The sequence below is a fragment of the Etheostoma cragini genome, chromosome 23, assembly GCF_013103735.1.
Source record: "Etheostoma cragini isolate CJK2018 chromosome 23, CSU_Ecrag_1.0, whole genome shotgun sequence".
NCBI classification, from domain to species: domain Eukaryota; kingdom Metazoa; phylum Chordata; class Actinopteri; order Perciformes; family Percidae; genus Etheostoma; species Etheostoma cragini.
In genome coordinates, this window is record NC_048429.1 from 6,757,569 (window position 1) to 6,780,781 (window position 23,213).

At 40.5% G+C, this 23,213-nt stretch overlaps 1 protein-coding gene across 1 annotated transcript in view; it reads right to left on the reverse strand.

The window, feature by feature from the left end:
- Window positions 1-23,213, reverse strand: part of snd1 (staphylococcal nuclease and tudor domain containing 1) — a 171,046-nt gene that overhangs the window by 54,169 nt on the left and 93,664 nt on the right. The window contains exon 17 of the mRNA XM_034863048.1: window positions 9,279-9,467. Coding sequence (XP_034718939.1) covers window positions 9,279-9,467 — 189 coding nt within the window. The remainder of the gene's footprint in view (window positions 1-9,278; window positions 9,468-23,213) is intronic.

The window sequence follows — 23,213 nt, forward strand, 5'->3', positions numbered from 1 at the left end:
GGCGGGCAGGCAGACCTGGGGGGTTTGTGTTTTCTATTGCGGGTGGGGGAGCTAAGCATGTGTTAATCAGCTATAATGCAACTCACTATGTCATGTCACATTATGGTCTCTGCCAGCGTTTCACCTCCTCTCACTCTTTTAAGCCCTCTCTCTTCACCCGCGGCCTCAGCCCTTCATCCCGAGAGCAGAGTGAATGGGTGGGGATGGGGATGGGGATGGGGTGAGGGGTAGAGGGGCCTGCCTGAGTTTTTCTGCACTGATGAACCAAAGGCAGCCGCAAACCTGCCCCTGAGGACTTCTGCTAAGAGCCCACAAGAATCCTGTGCATGACTGGAGAAAGGAAAGCACAAGGCCAAGGACATACAGACAAATGCATATAAACACATGCACAAGATCATATGCATACTGGACACACACAAATGCAAGTTAAAGGATATGCACAAACACAATAATGAAACAAGGACATTAGGGACAATGTGCACATTGCTGCAAAGATGAAGCCGCACAAGTGCACTACGTACACACAAACAAAATGTCGCTAAACAAAAAGGCCTACATCCTGTTCATATGCTTCATCAAGTACAACATTTCATCTGGGGGTGCGTATTGCTCAGGATTACCCTGATGTCCTTTAGGCTGGATGTATTTTTCAGATGACATTTTCAAAGTCAGTGTGTAATCCTGCAACTCGTGTAAATGTATAATTTAGCACGCAGGTGAGGTGAGACTGCTGAGATGGTCTTGCTTCATTAAGTGTGTCTCATAGTTTTTACTTTCTGGCTCATCAAGACAAGTTTGTATGCTTCAGTTTGCAGGTGACTGCCATGCGCACTAATGCACGGCTTGTGTTTCGGATTGATAACTAAGCAGATAAAGATAGAATGTTTGCATGTGTATTCAAAAGACTGCGAGTGGAGCTGACAGCCTGCTGAATTTGCAGCTTGAAAAAAAAAAAAAAAAGAGGATGAACACACACACACAGAGAGAGAGAGAGAGAGAGAGAGAGAGAGAGAGAGAGAGAGAGAGAGAGAGAGAGAGAGAGAGAGAGAGAGAGAGAGAGAGAGAGAGAGAGAGAGAGAGAGAGAGAGAGAGAGAAGTGGGGGTTGGGGTGTAAATAACATCACTGGTCCACTGATCTCTTTTTCTGTCTTTCTGTCTCTCTGCCTCAGGGCACCAAGGGTCCAGCTTGCTCTCTACAGTGAGGAGGGGCTCACCAGAGAGTGTGTGCATGTGTAGGTCTGTCTGCACTGCTGGTCTGCACATGCTTAAAGTGTGTTTGAGTATGCAGGAGAGAGACAGTGAGAGTATGGCGTGTGCACATGTGGCGCCTCCCTCCATCTGCAACAAAGTTTGTTTGTGCGTGTGTGGATGTGTACACAGCGCACTGGGAAACATATTATGTAATCTTTTAGCCATATGAAACAGCCTCCGTCAGCTCTTTTCTTTTGTGTGGTAGGTGGTTCATTTTGTGCATTCAATGCTGAGAAGGTAAAGGAAGGAGTGCACACAAACATGCACACACGGTGGGAATGTGTGGTATATAATGGGGTGTACAGTCCTCTCCATCTTTTCCAGAGATGTGAGGCCTCACACGGGTCACCTCTCCCATTGTGGCCAACCTACAGGCAATAATGTCCCCTTACAGATCCCGCTGTCCTTTCACACTTGCCAACAAACCCTGCAACCTTCATCATGCTTGTGTATTGGCAATGGGGCCAAACACTCTCTCAGTGAATATGATGATTTTCCGCATGGGAGAGGGTCCCCTCAGCCATTGACACCTTTGTTAATCTTAAATGGCGTTGTGTGGAATGGATAAGATCTATTTGATCCAATTTTAAATTCTCTGGATTTTGACTTTTCAAATTATTACCTTTATGATTATTAGTATTATCATTATTATTATTAAGCAAATTATTAGTAGGCTAGTAGGCTAGTGCTGCCGAGGCATCATGCTATATTCTGCTCTAGTTTCTAATGCAGTTTGAGTATCCTGCTTAACACCTTAAAAAAACACAAGTGATTATTTGACAACAGTAGGCTGAGGAATGCTGCACCATGAGTCATCAAACTGCACTAACCTGTCCAGTGCTACTTACAGCTACAACAATGTTGTAATGAGCCAAATAGATAACATTGGCCCAAGGAGAAGCCAAGACCCAGTTTAGTGGTTATTTGACTACAGATTGCCGTTTTTGCAACACTATGTAACACTGTGGACGACATATTTGAAACAGAAGCGAGAACTGTATAAATAGATTGCAAATAGGTGAGGTGATGTACCGTGACTTTTGGCACAGTTTAATCTCCTAAAGGGCAAAAAGAAATGCAAATCAACCGTGACATAATGACTCTCCTGGCTGTCTATCTTTGAGATGACTGAGCAAAATGCTGCCACTGACACCATTTTATTCTCCCATTAGTTTTCTCGTATTTGAGAGGGCCTCTGTACATAGCTGACACTTTAATATCCTCTTAAAACAAGTAAAGAAACCATGTTACTAAAGAAAAAATACTCTAGATACATAATTATAATTTATAGAAGACATAATAGTAACATTTGATCTACAGGCATGTGTAGACCCTGTATAATTCAGCCCTGTCGTTTACGTAACATGGGTGCTGTGACACTAGTTACCTTGAATCAGCAGTTTTAAATACAACACCTGCATTATGCATGGTCTGCAACATGAACACAATGTGTTTGCTGAAAGTCTTCAGCTAACATTTGAAACCCCAACTCTGGATGAAAAACATGGACAGAGAAAAAACAAAAACGCAATCCTCAAAACTAGCAGAAGTCCATGTTATATATCCAATCTGAGAGCCATTAAGGCTACATTCTTCACAAGGGCTAATAAAAATGATGTGAGAAAAGTAATATCAGTAATGATTTCATGTTTGCAAAAATTATCTGTGAGGAGTGAGGACAGCCAGGGACTAACACAAAAACGTTTGAAGTTGAGAAAAGATAATTTCAAGAAACAGAAAGGGGATTTGGCTAAAAGAGATCCACGTTGGAGAAATTGTAGGTAGAATCAGGAAGAGATTCAAATTTACTTTGTTTCACTTGAAGCCTCCAGAGATGAGTTACTTTAATAATAATCCCCAGCCATTTACCATGATATTGCCTGGTGACTGCCACGGGTTATTTTACTGCAAGAAGCCAAGAAAAATAGGGAGGGGAAGAGAAAAAGATTGCAACCCTGAAAGCATTCCAATGGCTTCAGGGCTTAGGAAACCACTGAGCATGGTAATAATCGAAAAGGGGCCGCCATCTATGGAAATCAAACAATGCTTCTTGTATGTTATTATACGAAGACTATTTACAGAAGACTAAGTATTGGCATACCACATACGTAGCAGATAATGGTCTTTCATTGTACAAATCATGCGCTTTGAAAATTGACTGAAAGCTTAATTGCTGTAGGTAAAACCTACAATATCAGGTAGATTTAATATAAAGAAATGCTATTGTTGGAACATACCAGAATGCAATAACCAATCCTTGAGAGTTATACCAGTCCACTAGAGGTAAACGCCCTCCTACCTGAACTCAGAGACACAAGCCTATTAGCTTTGCTAAAAGCCCAATTATCTTGAATCATCCACAGCGTGTTCCTGTTTAGCCAGGTGTGTGATGTGCTGACTGCTGAGATGACACATCTTAGATGGGAGGACAGGGAGATGTTGCTTTTTGCACACTTTTGAGAACAGTGAAAAATTATACATAAAAAGCAGGTGGTTCGGGGGTGGGAATTTCTGGATAGGTGGCAAGACGTTGGGCTTACAAGGCAAGATCTTGCCTCGCTTGACCCTTGAGAGAGTGAGACGGAGGCAATTGAACTGAAATAAAGGGAGAAAAATAGCCATGTACAAATATAATTAGACATGCTTACAATGCTAGTCAGCCAATCACATAAAATCCAAGCGCTGTGATTTTCTTGTTTGTAAAAAAAAAAGAAAGAAATTGAGAACAGGCTCTAGGGCAAAGTGACAGTCAAGTCGGCTGGACTTGTAACTTTGGATTCTACCCCCAAAAAAAAGCTGAAACAAGATTATGTATTTCTATCAGGCTCCACCAAGGACACGTCACAAGGCACAATGTCAAAACGATTCTGCCGCAAGCGCTCTGAAGAGTGTCGTTGATGGACGGGTGAAGTATAAGGAACAGCAGCACAGGGTCCTGGGTTTATGCTTCCGAGGGATTTCTCTCAAAAAGGGTACACGTGACGCAGCTGCCTTACTCACTCTGACCACAGTCCAGGCCAGAGAAGGAATTTTGCCCCCCCCCCCTACAACACAAACAACCTGTAAAGCAGCTGAGGGGAACAAGGGCATGACACGGCATCTTAGAAGGCATTAATCCAGTTAACAAGAAGGCATTCGAGGATTATTAATTGAAGGATGAGAGAGAAAAAAGAGAGAGGGAACAAATGAAGAGGGTGAGCAGTGACAGTGTTCTGTGAAGCGGGCCAAGAAGGACTGAAGGAAAGGGGCGGGCAGTGCTGAAAGGAGGAGAGTCCTGTGACATGAAATATCTTTAACAGGGGTTGTTATATCCTCTTTCTTCTCTCTTATCCGTCCTCCTCTCTACCACTCCAAGACCCAACGTAGTGTGTTGAACTCCTTCAAGGTCGGGTAATTACAGCAAAAAACAAACAAAAACAAAAAAACTTACTCAACAGAAAGCACACTCTGGTTTTCATTGAGGGCCAATTGTTGATTCACCTCTATATAATTGGACTCACATGTGTCTTTGCTCTGCAAGTTTGCAGCTTTTGGGTTGCTTTTCTTTCAAGTAGACACAAATACATGCAACCATTCAACTTTGGAGGATAGTTAAGCTCTTATGAGTAGACAAGAACCATAGGGACCAGTTAATGTTGGCTGCCGGTCACATCGTCTCTAACGGTCTGCATGGGTCAAGTTTAATCCGGCGGCTGCTCGCTCTGCCCGCACACCACTGAGCTAAACTGCTAACTGACGCCCCTGCAACCAATTGACAACACAACTTCTGTCATTATATGTAATTTATAAAAGGTGTCAGTGTCTGTGTATTGCCCGTAGCTGCGTGAACTTCTCCCGGTCGAACAGAAAACGCTGCCACGTCAGAGAGGCCAAAGCGTCAAAAAGCTTCCCGTATTTTTTTTTATAAGCGTCCTTAGGGGGGCGGCCAGAGCTTTTTTGCAGCTCAAGATGGCGGCGGTGTGTATGTGCTGTGAGAGTGTCAATTGATGTTCCTGTCATTATTCTACCTCCTCAATATTTTTATTCTTTAATACATTTCACAAAGAAAAAAAATTAAGTCCCCTGAAGCACAACCAAATATTGACGAACCACGCCTCTTTAGTCTTAGAGGAACTTCAATGACAGCTGCAGCCAATGTCTCTGCAGTCAAAGTCTTGCTCCATATCCACTTTGTGCCAAACTGCTGCTATTTTGTCAGAATTATTTCACTCAGTTGCAGCATGGGAATACTGGAACAGCATATGAATCGCTGCAATGAGCCGTTTTATATTACAAAGACAAAATGCAGTGATTTTGCAAGTGTTATTTACAGAGATGCCTGGTAAGCAAGAATTTGTTTTGCTACCCCTAGGAGAATCCATATATTCACAAGCATGCTTTGCAAAACCAGGCAAGATATTTAAGAAGAGGCCATGATCATTCTTGGCAACAATCTACTCATTGTTAAAACAACGAGAAATAAATCAGTACAGTGTCCTGGGTCTGTCTTGTAGCTGAATTGTGTAAACATTAGCACTGAAAGCATCACAATAGCTTTTGACAGGACGCCACGCTTTAGAGAGATTCATGTAAACAATAGTTGACCCATAATTAATTGTAATGGGGAAGAAAATTAGGCATGTGCCCATGCTCTTAACTTGAGCCTTTTGCATTGGTTTGCTGTGAGGACTGTTCCAAATATTGTTCCAAGAGATGCTGATGCGCAAGATCAAAATCTGCTGAGCTATAGGAAAGGCTCTTCTTCAAACCCTTTGGAATCGCTTTGTCCCATTGGTCTCATTGTAGCAAAAACTCATTCACTTAAGTCACACAAACTAAGCAGTTTTGGTTCAGGATGCTACTGCAGAAAGCCTCAATCCCCCTTGTTGTCCTGGGTCCCTGTTGGACCACCAACGCAGTTTTCTTTAATGAGTGAGTGTGTGTGTGTGTTTGTGTGTGTATGTGTACGCGCACTCCCACTGAGCAAGTTTCATTATGACAACCTTGTTTTCTTTTAGGGACGCCTGACACAGCAGTACCACTGATGTATTCCATATCCACAGCCGTAGGGGCAATAAAGGGCAATGAGAAAAGAGGAAGTGAGAAAGGGAGGGAGGTGGGAAGAAATGCAATCTGCCCTACCTAGCCTCAGCCTACACACAGGCAAAGACAATCCACAACTTCAAAAGAGAAAGACAGGAAAAATTGTGCCAAGCTCTCAGCTTTTGTTCAGATAGTCTCTAGGGGTTAATTAGAACATTAAGACCCACCTCAACTGCCCTAAAGTTGCATACAATGCATTCACACATACATACAACCAACCAACATCCCTGTGCTCCATTAACACCAGACTACTACTACTCTCCACTACAAACACACAAACAAATCAGGCAGCAGTTGATCTGTGCACCGGGGCCTGTGGCAAACTAACATCAAACATAATCACCGTCTGTCTGGTCTACTCTGGCCACACTCTGTCGTCTTCCCTCGCGGTCCTGTCCGCACTCAGGTTAGCTCAAGTCAAAACCTTGTGGTGAAAGTCACTCTGTCTCAACGCCACAAAGGGGGTTGGAGACCAGTAGCGAAATTGTCATCAGGTGTCAGGAATGTGTCGTCTTGCCGCAGGTAAATTTAACGTGGCAGGGTTGGTGTGCTCAAATCGCTGGCAAGATTATCCTTTTTTTGTTTATAAATCCAGACTAAATATTCCTCTCTGCACCACTCTCAAGATCTTTTGCTCTCTCTTTCAACATTTTAAGAATAGGAAACCACAAGTGAAGAGTATCTGTGAGGAAAAAGAGGGAGGCCAAGAGCAAGAAAGACGAGTAGGAACACACTGCTGATGAACATGATAGATTCAGAGAAAGAAAAAAAACACAGCCCCTTCTTGGCTGCTGCAATCCATCAGGTTTATATGGGAAGAAGAGGCATTTGTGTCTCCTTAAGGACCCAAATAGGTAGAAGTGATTGGGAGAGAGAGAATGGAAGAGAGGGAGAGAGGGTGAAAGAAATATGTTACAGAGATAGAGAGAAAGAGGACAAGGATGACAGCTGGCCGGGCACCTCATGCATCTGGCAGGGGTGACTCATGGAGCCATAATGAAAATGCAGGGCGAGATCAGGATCAGTGTGAGAGAGGCCTCCATCCATCAAAGGACTCCCATTGAGGAAAGGAAGCTTCAATGATAACGGAAAATATGTGGCTATTCTCAACACCAGATGGATCATTTCCACATTGTTGTAGCTTTAACTAAAGGTATTGCATGCATGCTATATATGCATAGCCTGCGGTTATTTCTTGTGATCGAATGGGGTTTCATGCTAGATAAATTACGTTCATATGGATATACACTTTCTGGTGTGATAAAAAAAAAGCTTTGTTTTGTATTAATGGAAGCCAAAGGTCAGGACACCACCTGTTCTAATTGGTTGTCAGGCTGGGGGGGATGGGCTTCTAGGAGGATGGGCTTTGCCTTTGACAAGGGCAGTGTGTGGAAGGTTACAAGTGACAATAGAAAAGTAAGACTATATGACTTGGCATGTAGTCATCACTCACCACTTCTCTCAGTCGTTAACAGCAGTGTCGGTTATTGTTGGTATTTTCCTCCAAAGCCGAATTGACACATTTGCACGGTGGCTGTACAGTGTGTGTACAATGAATTGAACACAAACTAAGTTTTCGCCAATATTATTACTTTAACATGCATTTATAATCACACTAAGAGGTATGTAGGCCCCCAGTATTCATGTTTTCACATATATAAAATATCAGAGACAATCGCTAAGGGGGACTTATTGTTAATGTCTTATTGTGATTACGTTATCATGTGCACTGTAATTATATTTACATCTATATTTATTTATTTAGATAACTTGCCAAAATAAAAATGCTTAAATTGATTACAATGTTTGAGCATTTGTTTCATCTCTTTGATGTTTTCCGCTGCCAGTTATACACTGCTTATACTTTAAAAACAGCATCAGATCCAAATAGATAGAATTTATTTGCGGGTGTTGCTCCCATATTCACACTGTATACAAAAAACCTCTTAAAATACTTAGGAATAGGAAATCCATGCACCGTCCTAATTGTCGTGTTTAAAAAATATATATATAACCTTTCAAGTTTGCAAAATTGTATTAAATGTACAGATCTCTGTATTAGTACAACATCTTACATGGACTTTTCCAGTCAGGGCTGCTTGTGACTGGAACCTCATTCCAATTCACATTAGGAATTTTAAAACGTACGCTTCTTTTAAAGTTAACTTAAAGAAGTAGCCAACAGGTAATCAGGACTGTCAAAATTGTAGAAACTAAATCTTGATGCTACCTTGTCTTTCCTGTCCTGCCTGTTTGTGCCACTTGTGCTATGTGGTCGCCAGGCACATTTTTTAGTTTAGAAAGATTAAACTTGTTGTTTGTTATTGTCCTGGCAATGTGGTATTTTCTTTTTTTACCTTCATAGTTTATTTTACTTGCAACGGGTTAAACCTAGTAACTACCATTATTAAATCATTTTATCTTTTTAGGTGTGACATTGTACGACCTGTTCAGGGACAGCGGAAAAAATCCTTTTGGCTAATTCTGGAACATTTAACATTTCATATGTATTATTAGTGTGTATTGTTCCAGTTTAACAAACCTGAAATGAAATCAATAAAAGACATTGGGTGTACTGAACGACACACGGCACACATGACCAGACTGTTTGCATTAGGCGGCAGCCTGAAAATATACTGTATATTTCTTTAAAAAAGGGGTCAAAATAGAACATTATACACTGATAGAAGCACATCAGTTTTGTGTGGGTTCAAGCTGGCAATAGTGTGTGGGAGCTGTGTGTCTTTGATGCTATATAAATGAACGCAGCGCTACAGTGAAGAACAGGGATGACGCGTTTATGGCCAATCAGCCACACAAAAGGATACAGACGCTCCTAAGCGTCAGGTCTGGTGGTTATGGTACCCCTTAGAGTGTGTGGCGGTGCTAGTGTTAAATAGGATGTATAGTGGTTGCAGCTCTTGTAGAATCTAAATAGGACCTACCTTCTCTTTCCTCTGTCTGCATGGCTCCTCCGCTGAGACCAAGGTTTTGTAGTAAGCGCTGCGCTCTGCTGTAAAGTGGACCTTGGATAGAGCATTTTCTACAAGGGCGACTGACAGATTCACACCCTCAATGTGCAGCCATCCAATGAAGTTTCCTGCTTTGTCCATGCTCTCCACTTCAACTTCCACCTGGAACAGAAGAATAGAAGGGAGAGAAGGCAGGGGAGGAAGAAACGAGGCCAAGTTAATGTTCTGTGTCTGAGATTAGGTTTGGGATTCAATTACAGCAATGAAGTGAAGGTGGGGGGTGGTGTGTCCCGTGAGGAGACACCACTGCTTTTAAATAGACACATCAATGGAGGCCCATGAGCACTCTATTGATTTGATAGAACACACCAGATGCTGTTTCATCCCTCTGTTGTGGATTTTCCAATCAGTGATATCTGGTCTTGGCCAGCGTGGTACACATTTTTTAACACAAACACCCAGTAGTGGCCTCTTGTTTGAGTCCGCATTGAGGCCAATTCGTCCTTGACATTCTCAATTAAGCTCTACTGTCAGTTTTCAAAATAAGCAAATCAATTTGAAAACACTAACACTCTTAAGTGTAGAAATCCCATGGCCTGCACAACCAGTATGTGTGGCTTTAAATTAGTGTTGTGTGTGCACTTCAATGCTAATTAAGACATTCAAGATTGCCATCCTACTTTTTTGTAATGTATATGATTTGCAATTAGCAACAGCAACGTTGCAATTCCCTTAAGTTAACAAATGAGGGCACTGAAATAGCTAACCCTGCTGACAAAGGAAGAAAGATCTAACATTTCCCACAATGGGCTATAACCAAATTCTGCCTATTCAGGCTAATTATCTATTCATTACATTTAGTTTCATAAGTGATGGACGACCGGGTAAAGAATAGGAAAAAAAATCAATCGAATTTTTTCCAACTCTAAAACCTCAGTCAGCGAGAAAGTGAGAGGGCAGGTGTGCTGAAGAGATAGGAAGAAGTCAAGCGATTAAGACTCTGGCTGCTTAGCCTGTGGCCTCAAGGGAAATCTGAGGGGAATTAAGTTTGTAAACTGCTCTGCCTTGTTCTCAACTAAAGTAAAAGCTTTTATTAATGAATGCATAATCTGTTCTATTATTAAACTCAAAACTGACAACCTAGGCATATAGCAGCAGCATACATATATTCCCACTTTCTGGATCTAATTGCCATTTGAATCAAGCCATCAGCAGTGTGGAAAATAACTAAAAGGTGTTTAAGGTTCTGTTGTAACAGCACTTACAGTGGCACATCAAGAATGCAGCAATGGCTCAAGGAAAAACAAATGTCTGTGATTTGTGTCCCACAATTCATGTCATGTATAAAAGTAGCTGTTTCAATTAAAAAATTACCTTAATAATGACTGTACGGTTCTCTGACATGTAAAAGGTACCGAAAAAGGCTCCAAGACAAAGGCGCAGCAAGGACATTTGTCTAGCCTCCCAGGTCCTGACCGTGATACGATCTAAGTCCAATCACACCTCATCTGCCTCTGTATTATCTGCCTTCTCTTACTCTCTTTCCCCTTCTGCTATCTTAGATACTCACCCTATTTTATCTCTCGTCTCTAAGTGCAAAAGCGGTTACATAACTAGGCTATTAGAGCAACACTGGTCCTCCGAGCACCCAAATTTCCAAATGGGCGAGTGCCGGGGAAAAAAAGGCTAGAATGGCTAGCACAACCAACTAATCAGTAAACCAACAACCACTAAGAGCAGCAAATGCAAAAAAAACAACATCACCTCAAGACAACACACACACTTGGAAAATTGGAAGAAAAACACAAAGCTCCACTTGCAGACTAAATATAATACACAAGGTGTAATAAAGTGTATGCAAATATTATAACAATAAAGTCTGCACAGTGAAATCTCTGTAACCCAAAACTATTATCACCACGAAAAACAAATAGGGAAAATAATGTTAACAATAAATCCTTAAAGTACGCTAAAATTAGCCATGGCGTTCCACAAGGCTCTGTGGTTGGACCAATTCTATTCTCCCTATTTATGCGTCCTCTAGGCAACATTAAAAGGAAACAATCAACTTTCATTGTTATGCGGATGACACCCAATTATATCTATCAATCAAGCCAGACAAAACCTGTCTGTTAGCTTGACTTCAAGCATGCATAAATTATATAAAATCATGGATGACCTACAATTTTCTGATGTTAAACTCAGACAAAACTGAAGTTATTGTGCTGGGCCCTAAACACCTCCAAATTTCATTATCTAGGGATATAGCTACTCTGGATGGTATTCCCCTGGCCTCCAGCACTACTGTCAGAAATCTAGGAGTTATTTTTGATTAGAATATATCCTTTAACAACCATCTAAAACAAACCTCAAGAACAGCTTTTTTCATCTTCGTAACATTGTCAAAATTAGGAACATCCCGTCTCAAAACAATGCTGAAAAACTAGTCCATCCATTTGCCACTCTCAGGCTGGACTATTGTAATTCTTTATCATCATCAGGATGCTCAAATACGTCCCTTAATAATCTCCAGCATATCCAGAATGCTGCGGCGCATGTTTTGACAAGAAGAATAATAATAAATAATAAATAAAAATAATAAGAAAATAGATCATATTTCTCCTATATTAGCTTCTCTGCATTGGCTTCCTGTAAAATCCAGGATTGAATTTAAAAGCCTTCTCCTGAGTACAAAGCTCTAAATGGTCAAGCACCATTTTATCTTGAAGAGCTCTTAGTGCCTTATTGTCCCACTAGAGCACTGCGCTCCCAGAATTCAGATTAACTTGTGGTTCATCTAAAACTCTCTAAAAAATAGAATGGGAAGCAGAGCCTTCAGCTTTCAGACTCCTCTACTATGGAATCAACTTGCGGTCTGGGTTTGGGAGGCAGACACCGTCCCCAAATTTAAGAGTAAACTTAGAAATCTCCTCTTTGATAAAGCTTATGTTAGGGTGTGATAATTTGCAGCTTTTGCCTAGACCGGGGAGGGTGTTTAGCTGCAGACATGGCACCCCTTCTCTTTTCTGCTTTACTTTATAGTCGTCAGGTTAATTTACCATATAATCAATAATATAAAAAACTAGAGGAAGGCAGGGAGGTATAGCCTGACCAGGCATCCTCTCTTTAACCTGTCTCTCTTACTTATGCTGTAATAGTTTTAGACTGTTGGGGGACTTACTTTGACACACTGAACTCATCTCTCCTTTATCTTTCCATTTTGTGCATCCATATCCCAAAAATGCTTGTTACTAACCTAGCTCTGGGGAGTCATTCCCCGGAGTCCTTATGTTCTTTTTCCAATAGCATGTTTACTTGGATCAGGGAGGCTCCAAGATCATGGTTGCAACTGTTGCCGTGGTCCTGCTACGCGTCCTGTGATGCCCAGTTACATCCTGCGACGCTCTCTGCTATGCTCTGATGTGCCTTGTAAGGCCGTGCAGTGCCCTGCCAAGCCATGACAAACTACTATTTTTAGTCACTGTTCCATTATCTTTTACTGTGACTATTATTGTCACTCTTCATTTCAACCCCAACCGGCCCGTCAGACACCGACTACCAAGAGCCTTGGTCTGTCCGAGGTTTCTTCTTAAAAAGGGAGTTTTTCCTTGCCACCGTTGCATGGTTGATTGCTCTGGAGATAACTACTAGAACGGTTGGGTCCTTATAGAGTGTGGTGCAGACCTATTTTGTCTGTAAAGTGAACTCTTGTTATGAATTGATACTATAAATAAAATTGAAAAATAAAAAGACAATTCTAGCTGATTTTGTAGAACGAGGTGAAGACTTCTGATCACCACTTTTTAGTATGATCAGCCTTTTGCTCAGCAGGTCAAATGGATGGAAAAAAATCATGGCAATAAGCACTTTAATCATAGTACTAAAAAATGTCCAGTTTGCCAGTTTGCTTCCATGTTGCCGATAATTCACAATCCTTCCCTAAAAGCTCAAGAGCTCTTCAAATCATTCCGCAGAGATTTCAACGTGGATGACGAAAGCTATCTTGAGGTCAAGGTGAGATTCTCTCTCTTTACCCCCTTTCCTATACGCCCATACATTGGCTAGAGGGAAAATATAACTCTCCTGTAGCAACTAGATACATGTGATGAATGCCACAACCATGTAGAGAAACCACACAGCAGGACAAGTCTGATCAGTCATGCTTTTGTGGGATCCGGTGTAAATGTGATATACAGAGATGCGAGCAAGAGAGGGAGGGAATTCTTAAAATTTAAATTGGCAACACAGACATGAATTAAACTAGTCTTAATTCCCCCAGACCACTTAATGGGGAAACTTAATTTACCACATACCGCCAGCCTTAAGGAAAGAAAATTTGCCTGCTACAAACAACGGCGCAACATGACTAGAGGGGAAGAGCAACTACACAGAGCATTTACAATAACAAATAGGCCTACTAAGGAATGCTAGTAATGTACTAGAGTACATTCAAAACTGCATGACATGATTGACAAAGAGTAGCAAAGTCAACGGGCTACAAAACATCAGTCAAAAACCACATACCAATCTGTGAAAAACACGGTGAAAGGACAGTTTGAGTGCTGTATGTTAAAATATGACAGTAACATATCAAATATTAAAAACAGTCAAAGTGGACAATTCAACTGAACCAATCAGTCATTCAATGTAAAAGAATCACTGATGTTGTGATATTTATCTCCATGGGTCAAAAAATATGTGTATGTAAATTATAAACCTCGGGTGACCCAAAAATTTGTTAAATAAAAATGAAACTGGCATTCCATTAGGGCAATGGTGAAGAAATGAAAGGGGCCAATCGAGGGGAGAGATGGGAAATTAAGGAGGACAAATTAATTCATAAAAAGAGTGAAGACCCAATTCTACACTGGCAAAAAAGGTCAACTTGGAGAGGCTTTAAATCCATGGCAGGATTACAGAGTACTAATACTAGTGTTGGCACAATTTGCTGCACTTAATACACATTCATAAAAAGTTTTGATACTTTTTTTTTTTTTTTTTTTTACAGTTCATAACATACACATTACTTTTATCTTTAAACACTTTGACTTTAAGAAAAAACAAAACTTTATTTTAGGGCACTGCCAAGATCGGTTAAGTTGTTGCCAGCTAGTTTAAAAAAAAAAAATTTATATGATACAATACCTTGAAAAAATGTACATAACATTTAGGGCATTATATATGTTTTATTGGTTGCTGTTTTGTTTGCATCCTGCCTTTTCTTGCTCATTTGCCCTGAATGTTAAGTGTTTTCAAAGAGCACTCCTACTGTTTTCTTTGTTAACCATGTGAGTGAGCGATTGAACAAATACTTGATATACATAAAAAAAAGAAAATCTATATTTTTGACATTAGCAGCATTTGTCATATTTGACATTATATTTACTCAAGAGAATAACCACAAATTGAGCTTTTATTTAAATAATTTAGTTTTTAGGTTCCATCATCAATTCCCTCTTTGCTTCCCTACTTTGTGTAAAGAAAAAGCTCAGGAATAAGATCTGAAGACTGAATTTCAGAGTTTAACAAATACACACTCACAATTTGAGTTCCTCCTCTCTTTAAAGTAAATAGCTTTAGTCACAATGTGGGGAGGACAGGGGAGGCGGAGTGGAAACTGCTTTGAGTAGAGCCCAGATGGTTCCCAGCGGAGGCTTCCTCCGAGCCAAAATGGCTCCCGCCGGAACACAAATGGGCTCTGGTAATCTCATAAATGCTGGGATTGTGTCGACACAGTGGTCGGAAAAGAGTAAAAGGCAAAATACGCATACACACAGTCATGCACGTGTGCGTGCGAGCACATACACATTTGCAGTCATTCACAAGTACAGAAGACAAAGCCATTTGGTACCATTGAAGTGAAACCTGACCTGAGGGCATGTTTTATAACTGCAGCAGATTTAATTCACTTAGCTGGTTTAAAGTGAACAGACAAAAAAAAAAAAAATCAAAAAAAGACCGCAGTAGTGACACGTCATGTCAGAGCCAGACCCTGCACTAAAAGTAAATTGAAGAACACGGTGGACTGGCAATTTCAAAATTGGCAGGCTATAGGATTTTATTTTATCACCACATCAAAAAAGAAAAAAAACTAATTTTGAATACCTGCAGGGATAAAAGCTAATGGATAAATAACCATAAGGTTATGGAGAGCAGGGTGTGTCTGATTGGTGTCCAAGCCATTTAAGACCCATGAGATCTAACATGGTCAACAGGTTAAAAGCTTGATTCAAGTACTGCTTTATGCAAACATTATTTGCTATGCATTCTCTCATCAGGAAATAGGCAGGCTATATACATAACGCGAACATTTTCATTTTTAACAAATGATAATGACCACCACCACTCAATGAGTGGATGAGTAAGTGAAGGAGATACAAGTCTTGAAAACAAGCTTGGAGTTCACTCAGAAGGATGTGGATGAATTGAGATTAATCTGTCAGTCGGCACTTTCAATCAGCAGTGATCGGAACCCTGCCACTATCTAAATCTGAGTTTTACTGCATATTCAAAGGACTGAGATCACAGTTTTCATTGCAGAGACTTAAGTTTGCATGAGTCAAATTACCAGTCCTGGTCGTAAAAGTTTAAAGGCAGAGACAGGACCAAACATAGCATTTGTACAGAGTGTACTCCAGACTGTTGGCATGTGAGTGAGAGTGAAAGAAAAGTGTAGGAAAGTGTGCGTCTGTACTTGCTCATCAAAGAGGGCTCTGCAATGTGCAGATGCAAGCTGTGAACACCAGACTGGCAGGTGGAGACGTTTTGGTGTCTGTATTCATTCTCATTAAGCAACAAGGAGGCAGCTGCTTTTATGGCTACTGTACTCTGCCACTTAGATTGTCTCATTGTCGCATATCTTTGCGTGTCCATGTGTATAAAATAAAATAAAATCAAACTGAAAATATCAAGTCTTTAAGTGGCAAGAGCAATCATGTGGGGGATAATATTTATGGAGGGTGTGTTTGCGCCTGCTTGAGTGTTAAGGGATTTAGTGTTCATCACATAATGGATCTGTGTGTGTGTGTGTGTGTGTGTGTGTAAATGTAAATAAATGCATCACCTCCGCACACTGCTGATATGACAAGGTAAGGAGAGACCAAAGCAACTTACTGTAACCAAGACTACGAGCAAAGGTTTTTTAAATCCATCTCCACATACTATCTACTCATCGCCCTCATCAACATGACTCAGAGGAAACATACAAGACAGACAGATAGACAGACAGACAGAACATCTGACAGAAAAAAAGAAAGAAATAGAAAGAAAGACTTAAGTCACTCCCACCTACAGCGCTTTGCTCATACAGCAGAATAAGCCGTTCATCAATCTGAACCTTGAAGAAGATTGAAGGAGTGATGTGGATGTGTGTAGTGTATGTGTGCCCTCCTTTGTGTGCTGGGGCAAAGAGATCAAACCTCCTCTAAGCAGTGAGTGATCATAAACCCTAGATTAAGGTGCAAAGTGGGTAGAAAGGGGAAAAAGAGGAGTAGAACAATCAGATAATCTCTATACCTTAATTCATATTCCTAGCCTTCCCTATCCATATAAAAAAAAGAAGAAAAAAAAAAATCAATGCCTCAGGACACTTAATTCAGAGTCATGAATGTTGCATGAAAAGGACAGTTTGTCCTTTTCCTTTTCATGGGCGCGCGTGGATTTAGGTAGAGAAAGCGAGCAGTGACAGGTCAGCCTCACTGCTCCAAGACCAGTCTGGTGTAAAAAAAACTCCATTTGGAGGTATAAACGGCCCCATCCAACAAAATTCCATCATCACTCAATATTGCCCTTCACGCAGGCTTTATGTGGATTATTTTTTCTGCGTGGACACACAGAGTTCCTTTAAATGATACATTTGTAAAAAAAAAAACGCACGCCCACAAATTGCCATGATCAAATTTCAACCAAAAATCTATATGTTGTGAAGGTGTTTCTGTTGGGCGGAGATCATTAATCAAAGCTACATTTTCAACCTGAACGGCGTCCAGGGCGACAGATGAGCAGGGAGTACAATACATAAACAGACAGCTACTACTAGGTAATAAATACACTATTATTGTGACAGAGTTGCTTCAAGCAATGACAGGTATTTGAAAAGGAAACCTGCTTGGCTCCACAGTGATCCTGTAATATGTGTGTATGCGTGAGATCATTTTCTGGGTGTGTAATTGTATTCTTGCCAGAGACGAGGAATAACATCTCAGTTATGCCGTCACTAGCTGTTTCCATCCACACGTTTTTATTCAAACCAAGTGATATTGATTGAAAAATGCCTTATGGAAACAGTAAAATTCGATGGAATTTTATGAATATCAACTTAAGGGAAATACGTTTGGTCTCATCGGATTTCCCACAAAACAAAGAGGAAGGCATAGCGGGTGTCAACAAAGACAGATGTAAGTGGAAAAACAAGGAGACGAGAGAATATTTGAATTAAACTCATCAGGGACTCGTGAAGAAAATGGTGCTGTAATTTGGTTGCATGTCACCCTCAAAAAATCTTCCCATAGCCCAATACCAATACTGCATGTCCATTACTAAGGTCCATAAACTGCTGTTAATGGAACATAGTAGCCCGGCATTGTCGGGAAACAGGGAAATATGCTAAATCCCTCAAAATAAACACAAGGTATTTCATTAGAGTAATAGGCTCTTTTTCTTTTTGACGTTCTTCTAATAAAGAGACTCAACTCTAACAAGACACGTTTTTCTTAAGTGCTACACTTGTTTAGTACATATCTCACTCCCTCACACCAGGGGTGCCTGGGTAAATGTGTTAGCATGTCATTGTGGTCAAATCATGAGAGAAAAAAAGGGCCAGTCTGTTCCGGGAAAAATCTATGACTATAGATTCCTTTTTCCTTTTTTTTTTTTAAATAGAGAGAGGGAGAGAGACAAAGAAGAATAAATAAGTGTGTTAAAAAAACTCCCATTTATCCCTTAATGGCATAGATCAGGCAGGGATGTAGATGACGTGTTAATGGGCCCTGTAATTTAAAAATAATCTTCACATTGAAGAAGCAGCAGCAGCAGCCAGTGTCAAAAAAAAGGTGAGACAGGAAACTGATGACTCGTGTATTCCCCACTACAAAAATAGGAGTAAGTGCCAGAGAGGGTAAAAAGGTGATCAACCATCAAACAGTGGTAAAATGTAGGCAGTGAGACTGGTCCTGTTTATATTGACAGCAGCTAAAATGATTGACCCATTTTCATTCACATTAACATATGAATAAATATTAAGTGAGACTTTTTTAGTGCAGCACATACTTTTGAAAGACACTGGGTGATTTCAAAAGAGAGTAGTGGGTGACAGAGGCAAATCCGAGGCAAAACACATTCTCTTAAGCAGATAGAAGTGGAAGAGTCTGCTGGCATTTTAATTTATGGATAGCAATGGGGTTTCCTTTTATCACAATGTCAACAGAAAACATTTTTTTATCCTGGAGATGATGGGATAGAATACAATATCAGCAACACCAAGCCAGTGGGTCATATAGAATGAGAGGTTGGATGCGTTTAAGCTTCCCCGTTGGCTATCCCCTAAGCAAGTAGAATGCCTGTGTGTGCGGGTTATTGACCGTCTCCTGCTTTGGCAGGCTAGCAGTACAGCAAGGTCTAGGCCAAGGGCCAAACCTCTGGCACCAATTCCAAACTAGGTTGCTTCATTAACTATCGGACTCAGGACTGGCAGCTGTATGTCAGATGTTGATCGAGTTCAGCCTGGGAAGAGGAGTTTATAATATACTGGAAAAAACCTTGCAGCATTATTTCCAAGTGGTTCTCAACGTCCGGAAAATGAGGGACAATAAAAGGTAACAATAAAATGAGAAGAAATTAAAGGGTTAGTCTGAACCAGAGCGAACTGGTTACACTTTACTTTGAGTTTTCCTACTTAGCATTTATAAGCTGCATACAAAACATAATAAATAATTAAAATACTACAATTACTTTTAAGCAGACATAAACACACTTTAAAGAATGTAATAATGTAATGCTGTACTTGTTGACATATACTGTACATTAATATACATATCTGTTTACAACTACATCATAATATATAACTTGTTTATATTAAATAAATATACTGCATACATGTTAAATAAAGGGGCCTTGCAGTTTTGTCAAACAACTTTACATTGTAGGGGAGCAACAAACCGGTGGAAATGAAAGGCACAGCTCATGTTAAGAAGAAGAAAAAAGGCTCTCCATTTACAGCGTGGTGTAAAGTAAGGTTTGGCCACAGTTTTTCCTGCAGAGCGCAAGTGTGTCTCAATCTGGCTGACTAAACAACTTGGTGACACAAGGACACTTTCTCACATACCCAAAGTAAACACCAAGCAGCATTGGATTTGGGAAAACAAATTTTTCACTGGCAACACAGCAAACTAACTACAGCAACCTTACATAGTTTGAGTGCCTGCCCACCTGTTTCTGAAGCAAAGACTCAATCTTTTTTTTCTTTTCTTTTTCATTTGAGCACAAGCTAACTTGGCACAGGCACAACAGTTGAGTTTTTTTGGGGGGAAAACAACAATATCCTGTAGGATTAAAACAAGAGTTTAAGAGTTGTTGACCAAGGTTTGTGGACTGGAATGTGTTTGTGAGGGTGCCTATATGTGTATGAACTCTCCCATGGTGATCAATGTGTCACAGAGGGTCCCATACATCATTGTCAGTGGCAGGCTGCAGTCAGTTGGTGGCAGCGTGGGGGAAAGCCTAGCAGCTTTTCTAATGGCCGAGGCCATTAACGGTCAGGGAAACAAGCATGATCCCCACCATTAAACCTGCCTGATGACCAATAATGAGTTTTTCTTTTATCAATAGACAATTGACATTTGCCCTGCATACCTTTCTGACAAAACAAGTGAAAAAGGGATGTTGTTGGAGGAGGTAAAGAGGGAGAGGTGGAAGCGGGCTGAATAAGTCAGAGATGTTTCAAGTTAATGCAGGTAGTATACAACACGATCTGGCTGTGTTACCCACTTGTCTTTTTGAATCTGTCATTATATACTGTGATTATATCCTGGCATCATCATCAGCGGAGATCAAACTATGTTTATTCTAGGCCTGCACGATTCAGGGAAAAATATGAATATGAATCTTTTCTCATGAAGTGTAATGTTTATTGCACACATGAACAATGACAACAACAAAAAATGTGGACACAAGCAGTAGTGTTTTTATCAACACCTTTTTCGTAAGGATCTTTTCTTGCGGTCCGGAGCCTAAGCATTAGCTAGAATTTGTGTTAGCAACCAACATAATAACTAGAACTGCAAGCAGTTATGAATAGAGTCCTAGAACCCTAGCGCAAGTTGCGGAACGGTTGCAACTTGCAACTCTGCCGTCCTTATGTTAAGCCCACCCACCGACTCTATAGACAATGTGATTGGCCTGACCATAATTTGTTTATTCCAGCTCACAATCCAATGGAGAGTTGCTAGATTGACCCTGGCTGCAAATTCAATTTGCTGCAGCTAGGGTTCATCGTCTACATTCTAGGCTAACGAATGCCATTAGCACCACCGCAAACCTGCGCCCTGGTGTTGGTGTGGATGGGGGAGGCATCAAAATGTCTGTTGTGACATCACAATGCCTGTTGTCCATCGATGTACAATGACATCATCTATTGGACCAACCCTAATGACTGGAATGTGTTTTCAACATTGATCTGACACAGTTGTGGCCCATTAAAAAGTACACAGGAACAAGGTCATGCTGAATCGTATAAAAAGGAAATTGACTCTGGCCGGAACCTGCAGGCCTTTGGGATGCTCACTGACCTTCATGATTTTACCCCCCAAAAGTCACAACATGTACAACAATTAGAAACCATAGGAGTTGTACAAGCACGAACCATAATGAAAGGCTCTGGGGGATTGAATAATGCAAGACCTTTAGCAATGTAATGACCAACTATATTAAACATCTATCTCTGTGTGCACTAATAGATCAATAGTGTTGCTAGGAAGCTAGATCCTTTAACTAACACACTGTGCCTTTCTATGGCCTCCCTTTTGAGTCCATCACTGTACCTGGATCTCCCTAGTCCTACGATCTCCCATTAAATGAACACTATTTATACGTGCATCCATGCTTAATGAGGTTTGATGGGAGAATGTGTACAAGTACAGTTCATAAAAATTACTGTATCCGGGAAGGTTTGAAGTCAAGAAAGAGTGAGCAAACCTAATCATGCGAAACCTGTAGTTAAATTAGAGTATAGATCCTTTGTTACACAGATGAAAGAACAGCACAGCCCTCACACAGCACAAGAGGTAGCTGAGCAAGAGCAAGACTGCATTGGGCCTAAACAGCCTGGTTATTAAAATCAATAACAGCAATAACTACAATCCATCTCATTTTTAAGAGAAGGGCAACATGGCATGCCGATCGATTAATATTGAGCTACATTTGTAATATTACTAATATCATATAATTCCCCTTAACTGGGCAGTGTGAGGGTGCAGGTGGGAAAACAGAAATTGAACTGGGCTGTAAGGTATTGAACGGTTATTGAAAACAAATGTCACATTGCTCTATGAAAGTAATTACTTTGGAACAGTTTTCATTTTTTTGTCCACAAAACCTAGCTTAGGGCTGCAAGATATATCAACTCATAATCGGTATTGCAATATCACACTTAGCAATATTATATTGAGGGGTGCAAGATATATCTACTCAATATCGTTATCATTATATATCGCAATATATTTAAAGTATGCAATATTTTGTTTATTTTGTGGAGCGCTGTGTCCCGTCCGTGTGCACGCTATAATGGTCGTGTTTCATTGGCCAGTTACCGTGCCACTTGCACGAACACAGCTTCTCAAGGCCCTAGGGTACTGGAAAGCATATGATGTAAGTGTCCAAATCTTGAAATCTCTGCCGGGTGCAGTGAATGCTTGGTGGGAGCAGTCAAGCTACATTGAGCACATTAAGGGGTGGTCAAAATGATTGGAGTGGGCATTACCTCTCAAAAAGACAGCGTTGCTTTCTCACCAATCTATTAACACATATACCTTAGAGTACATAACCAATAAAGCCTGGCCATTATTTTGCAATCACTGAGCAGTACAGCAGCAACAAAGAGGAAATAACATGTTTTACTACCAATTTTAAGCACTGCCTCCGTTTAGGAACAGATATTCTCCTGTAGCAAGGAGAATGTAAGTTAATTGTAAGAACAGGGCCACCATCTTATCCTATGTATAAATATAATGTATTATATGTATTTAATTCAATTAAACACACATACATATATAGTCATAATTGGAAGCCTTAACAGCAAAGATCATTCAGCCATCTAGCTAACAACTATAGGCTACTGTATTTTCAGTACAGTACACACATTCTGATGTGTTGTCTGCTGTAATTTGCTATGCTGAAGCTTTTTAAACAATCTTCCAGAATGCCTATTTGTGATAATGGAGGGATGATTCAAGAGTGAAACACAATGTGCATCCAAACTTATACAAAATTGTACATCTACAAAAAAGGAGTCCTCATTTCAGCTTTGTCTACAGCTATATTCCACTAATATAACTTGAACAGCTTTTTCTTCACACATGCTCCACTTGCCACAGCTTTATTAATCAATTCGAGATTCCATAATGGAATTTTAAATATTTATAATTCTGAGCTGCAATGACCAAGCTACAGTGGGGCGCCATACATAGCCCAATGTAGGAAAAACAAGGGGGTTCCACAATTCTTTACTGAACATTTCGGTGCACTAAAAGCTGTAGCTGATGAGGGCATTAAAGAACCCGTAGAGAATAGTTAGAGGAAGGCCAGCTGGAGTTAAAGACAGGAGAATGAAGAGTGGACAACTGACATCAGAACTTGGGCTACTCTAAAACAATTTTAATTTTCTTCTATTTAAAAGCATAATGTTGCCAAGGGAAG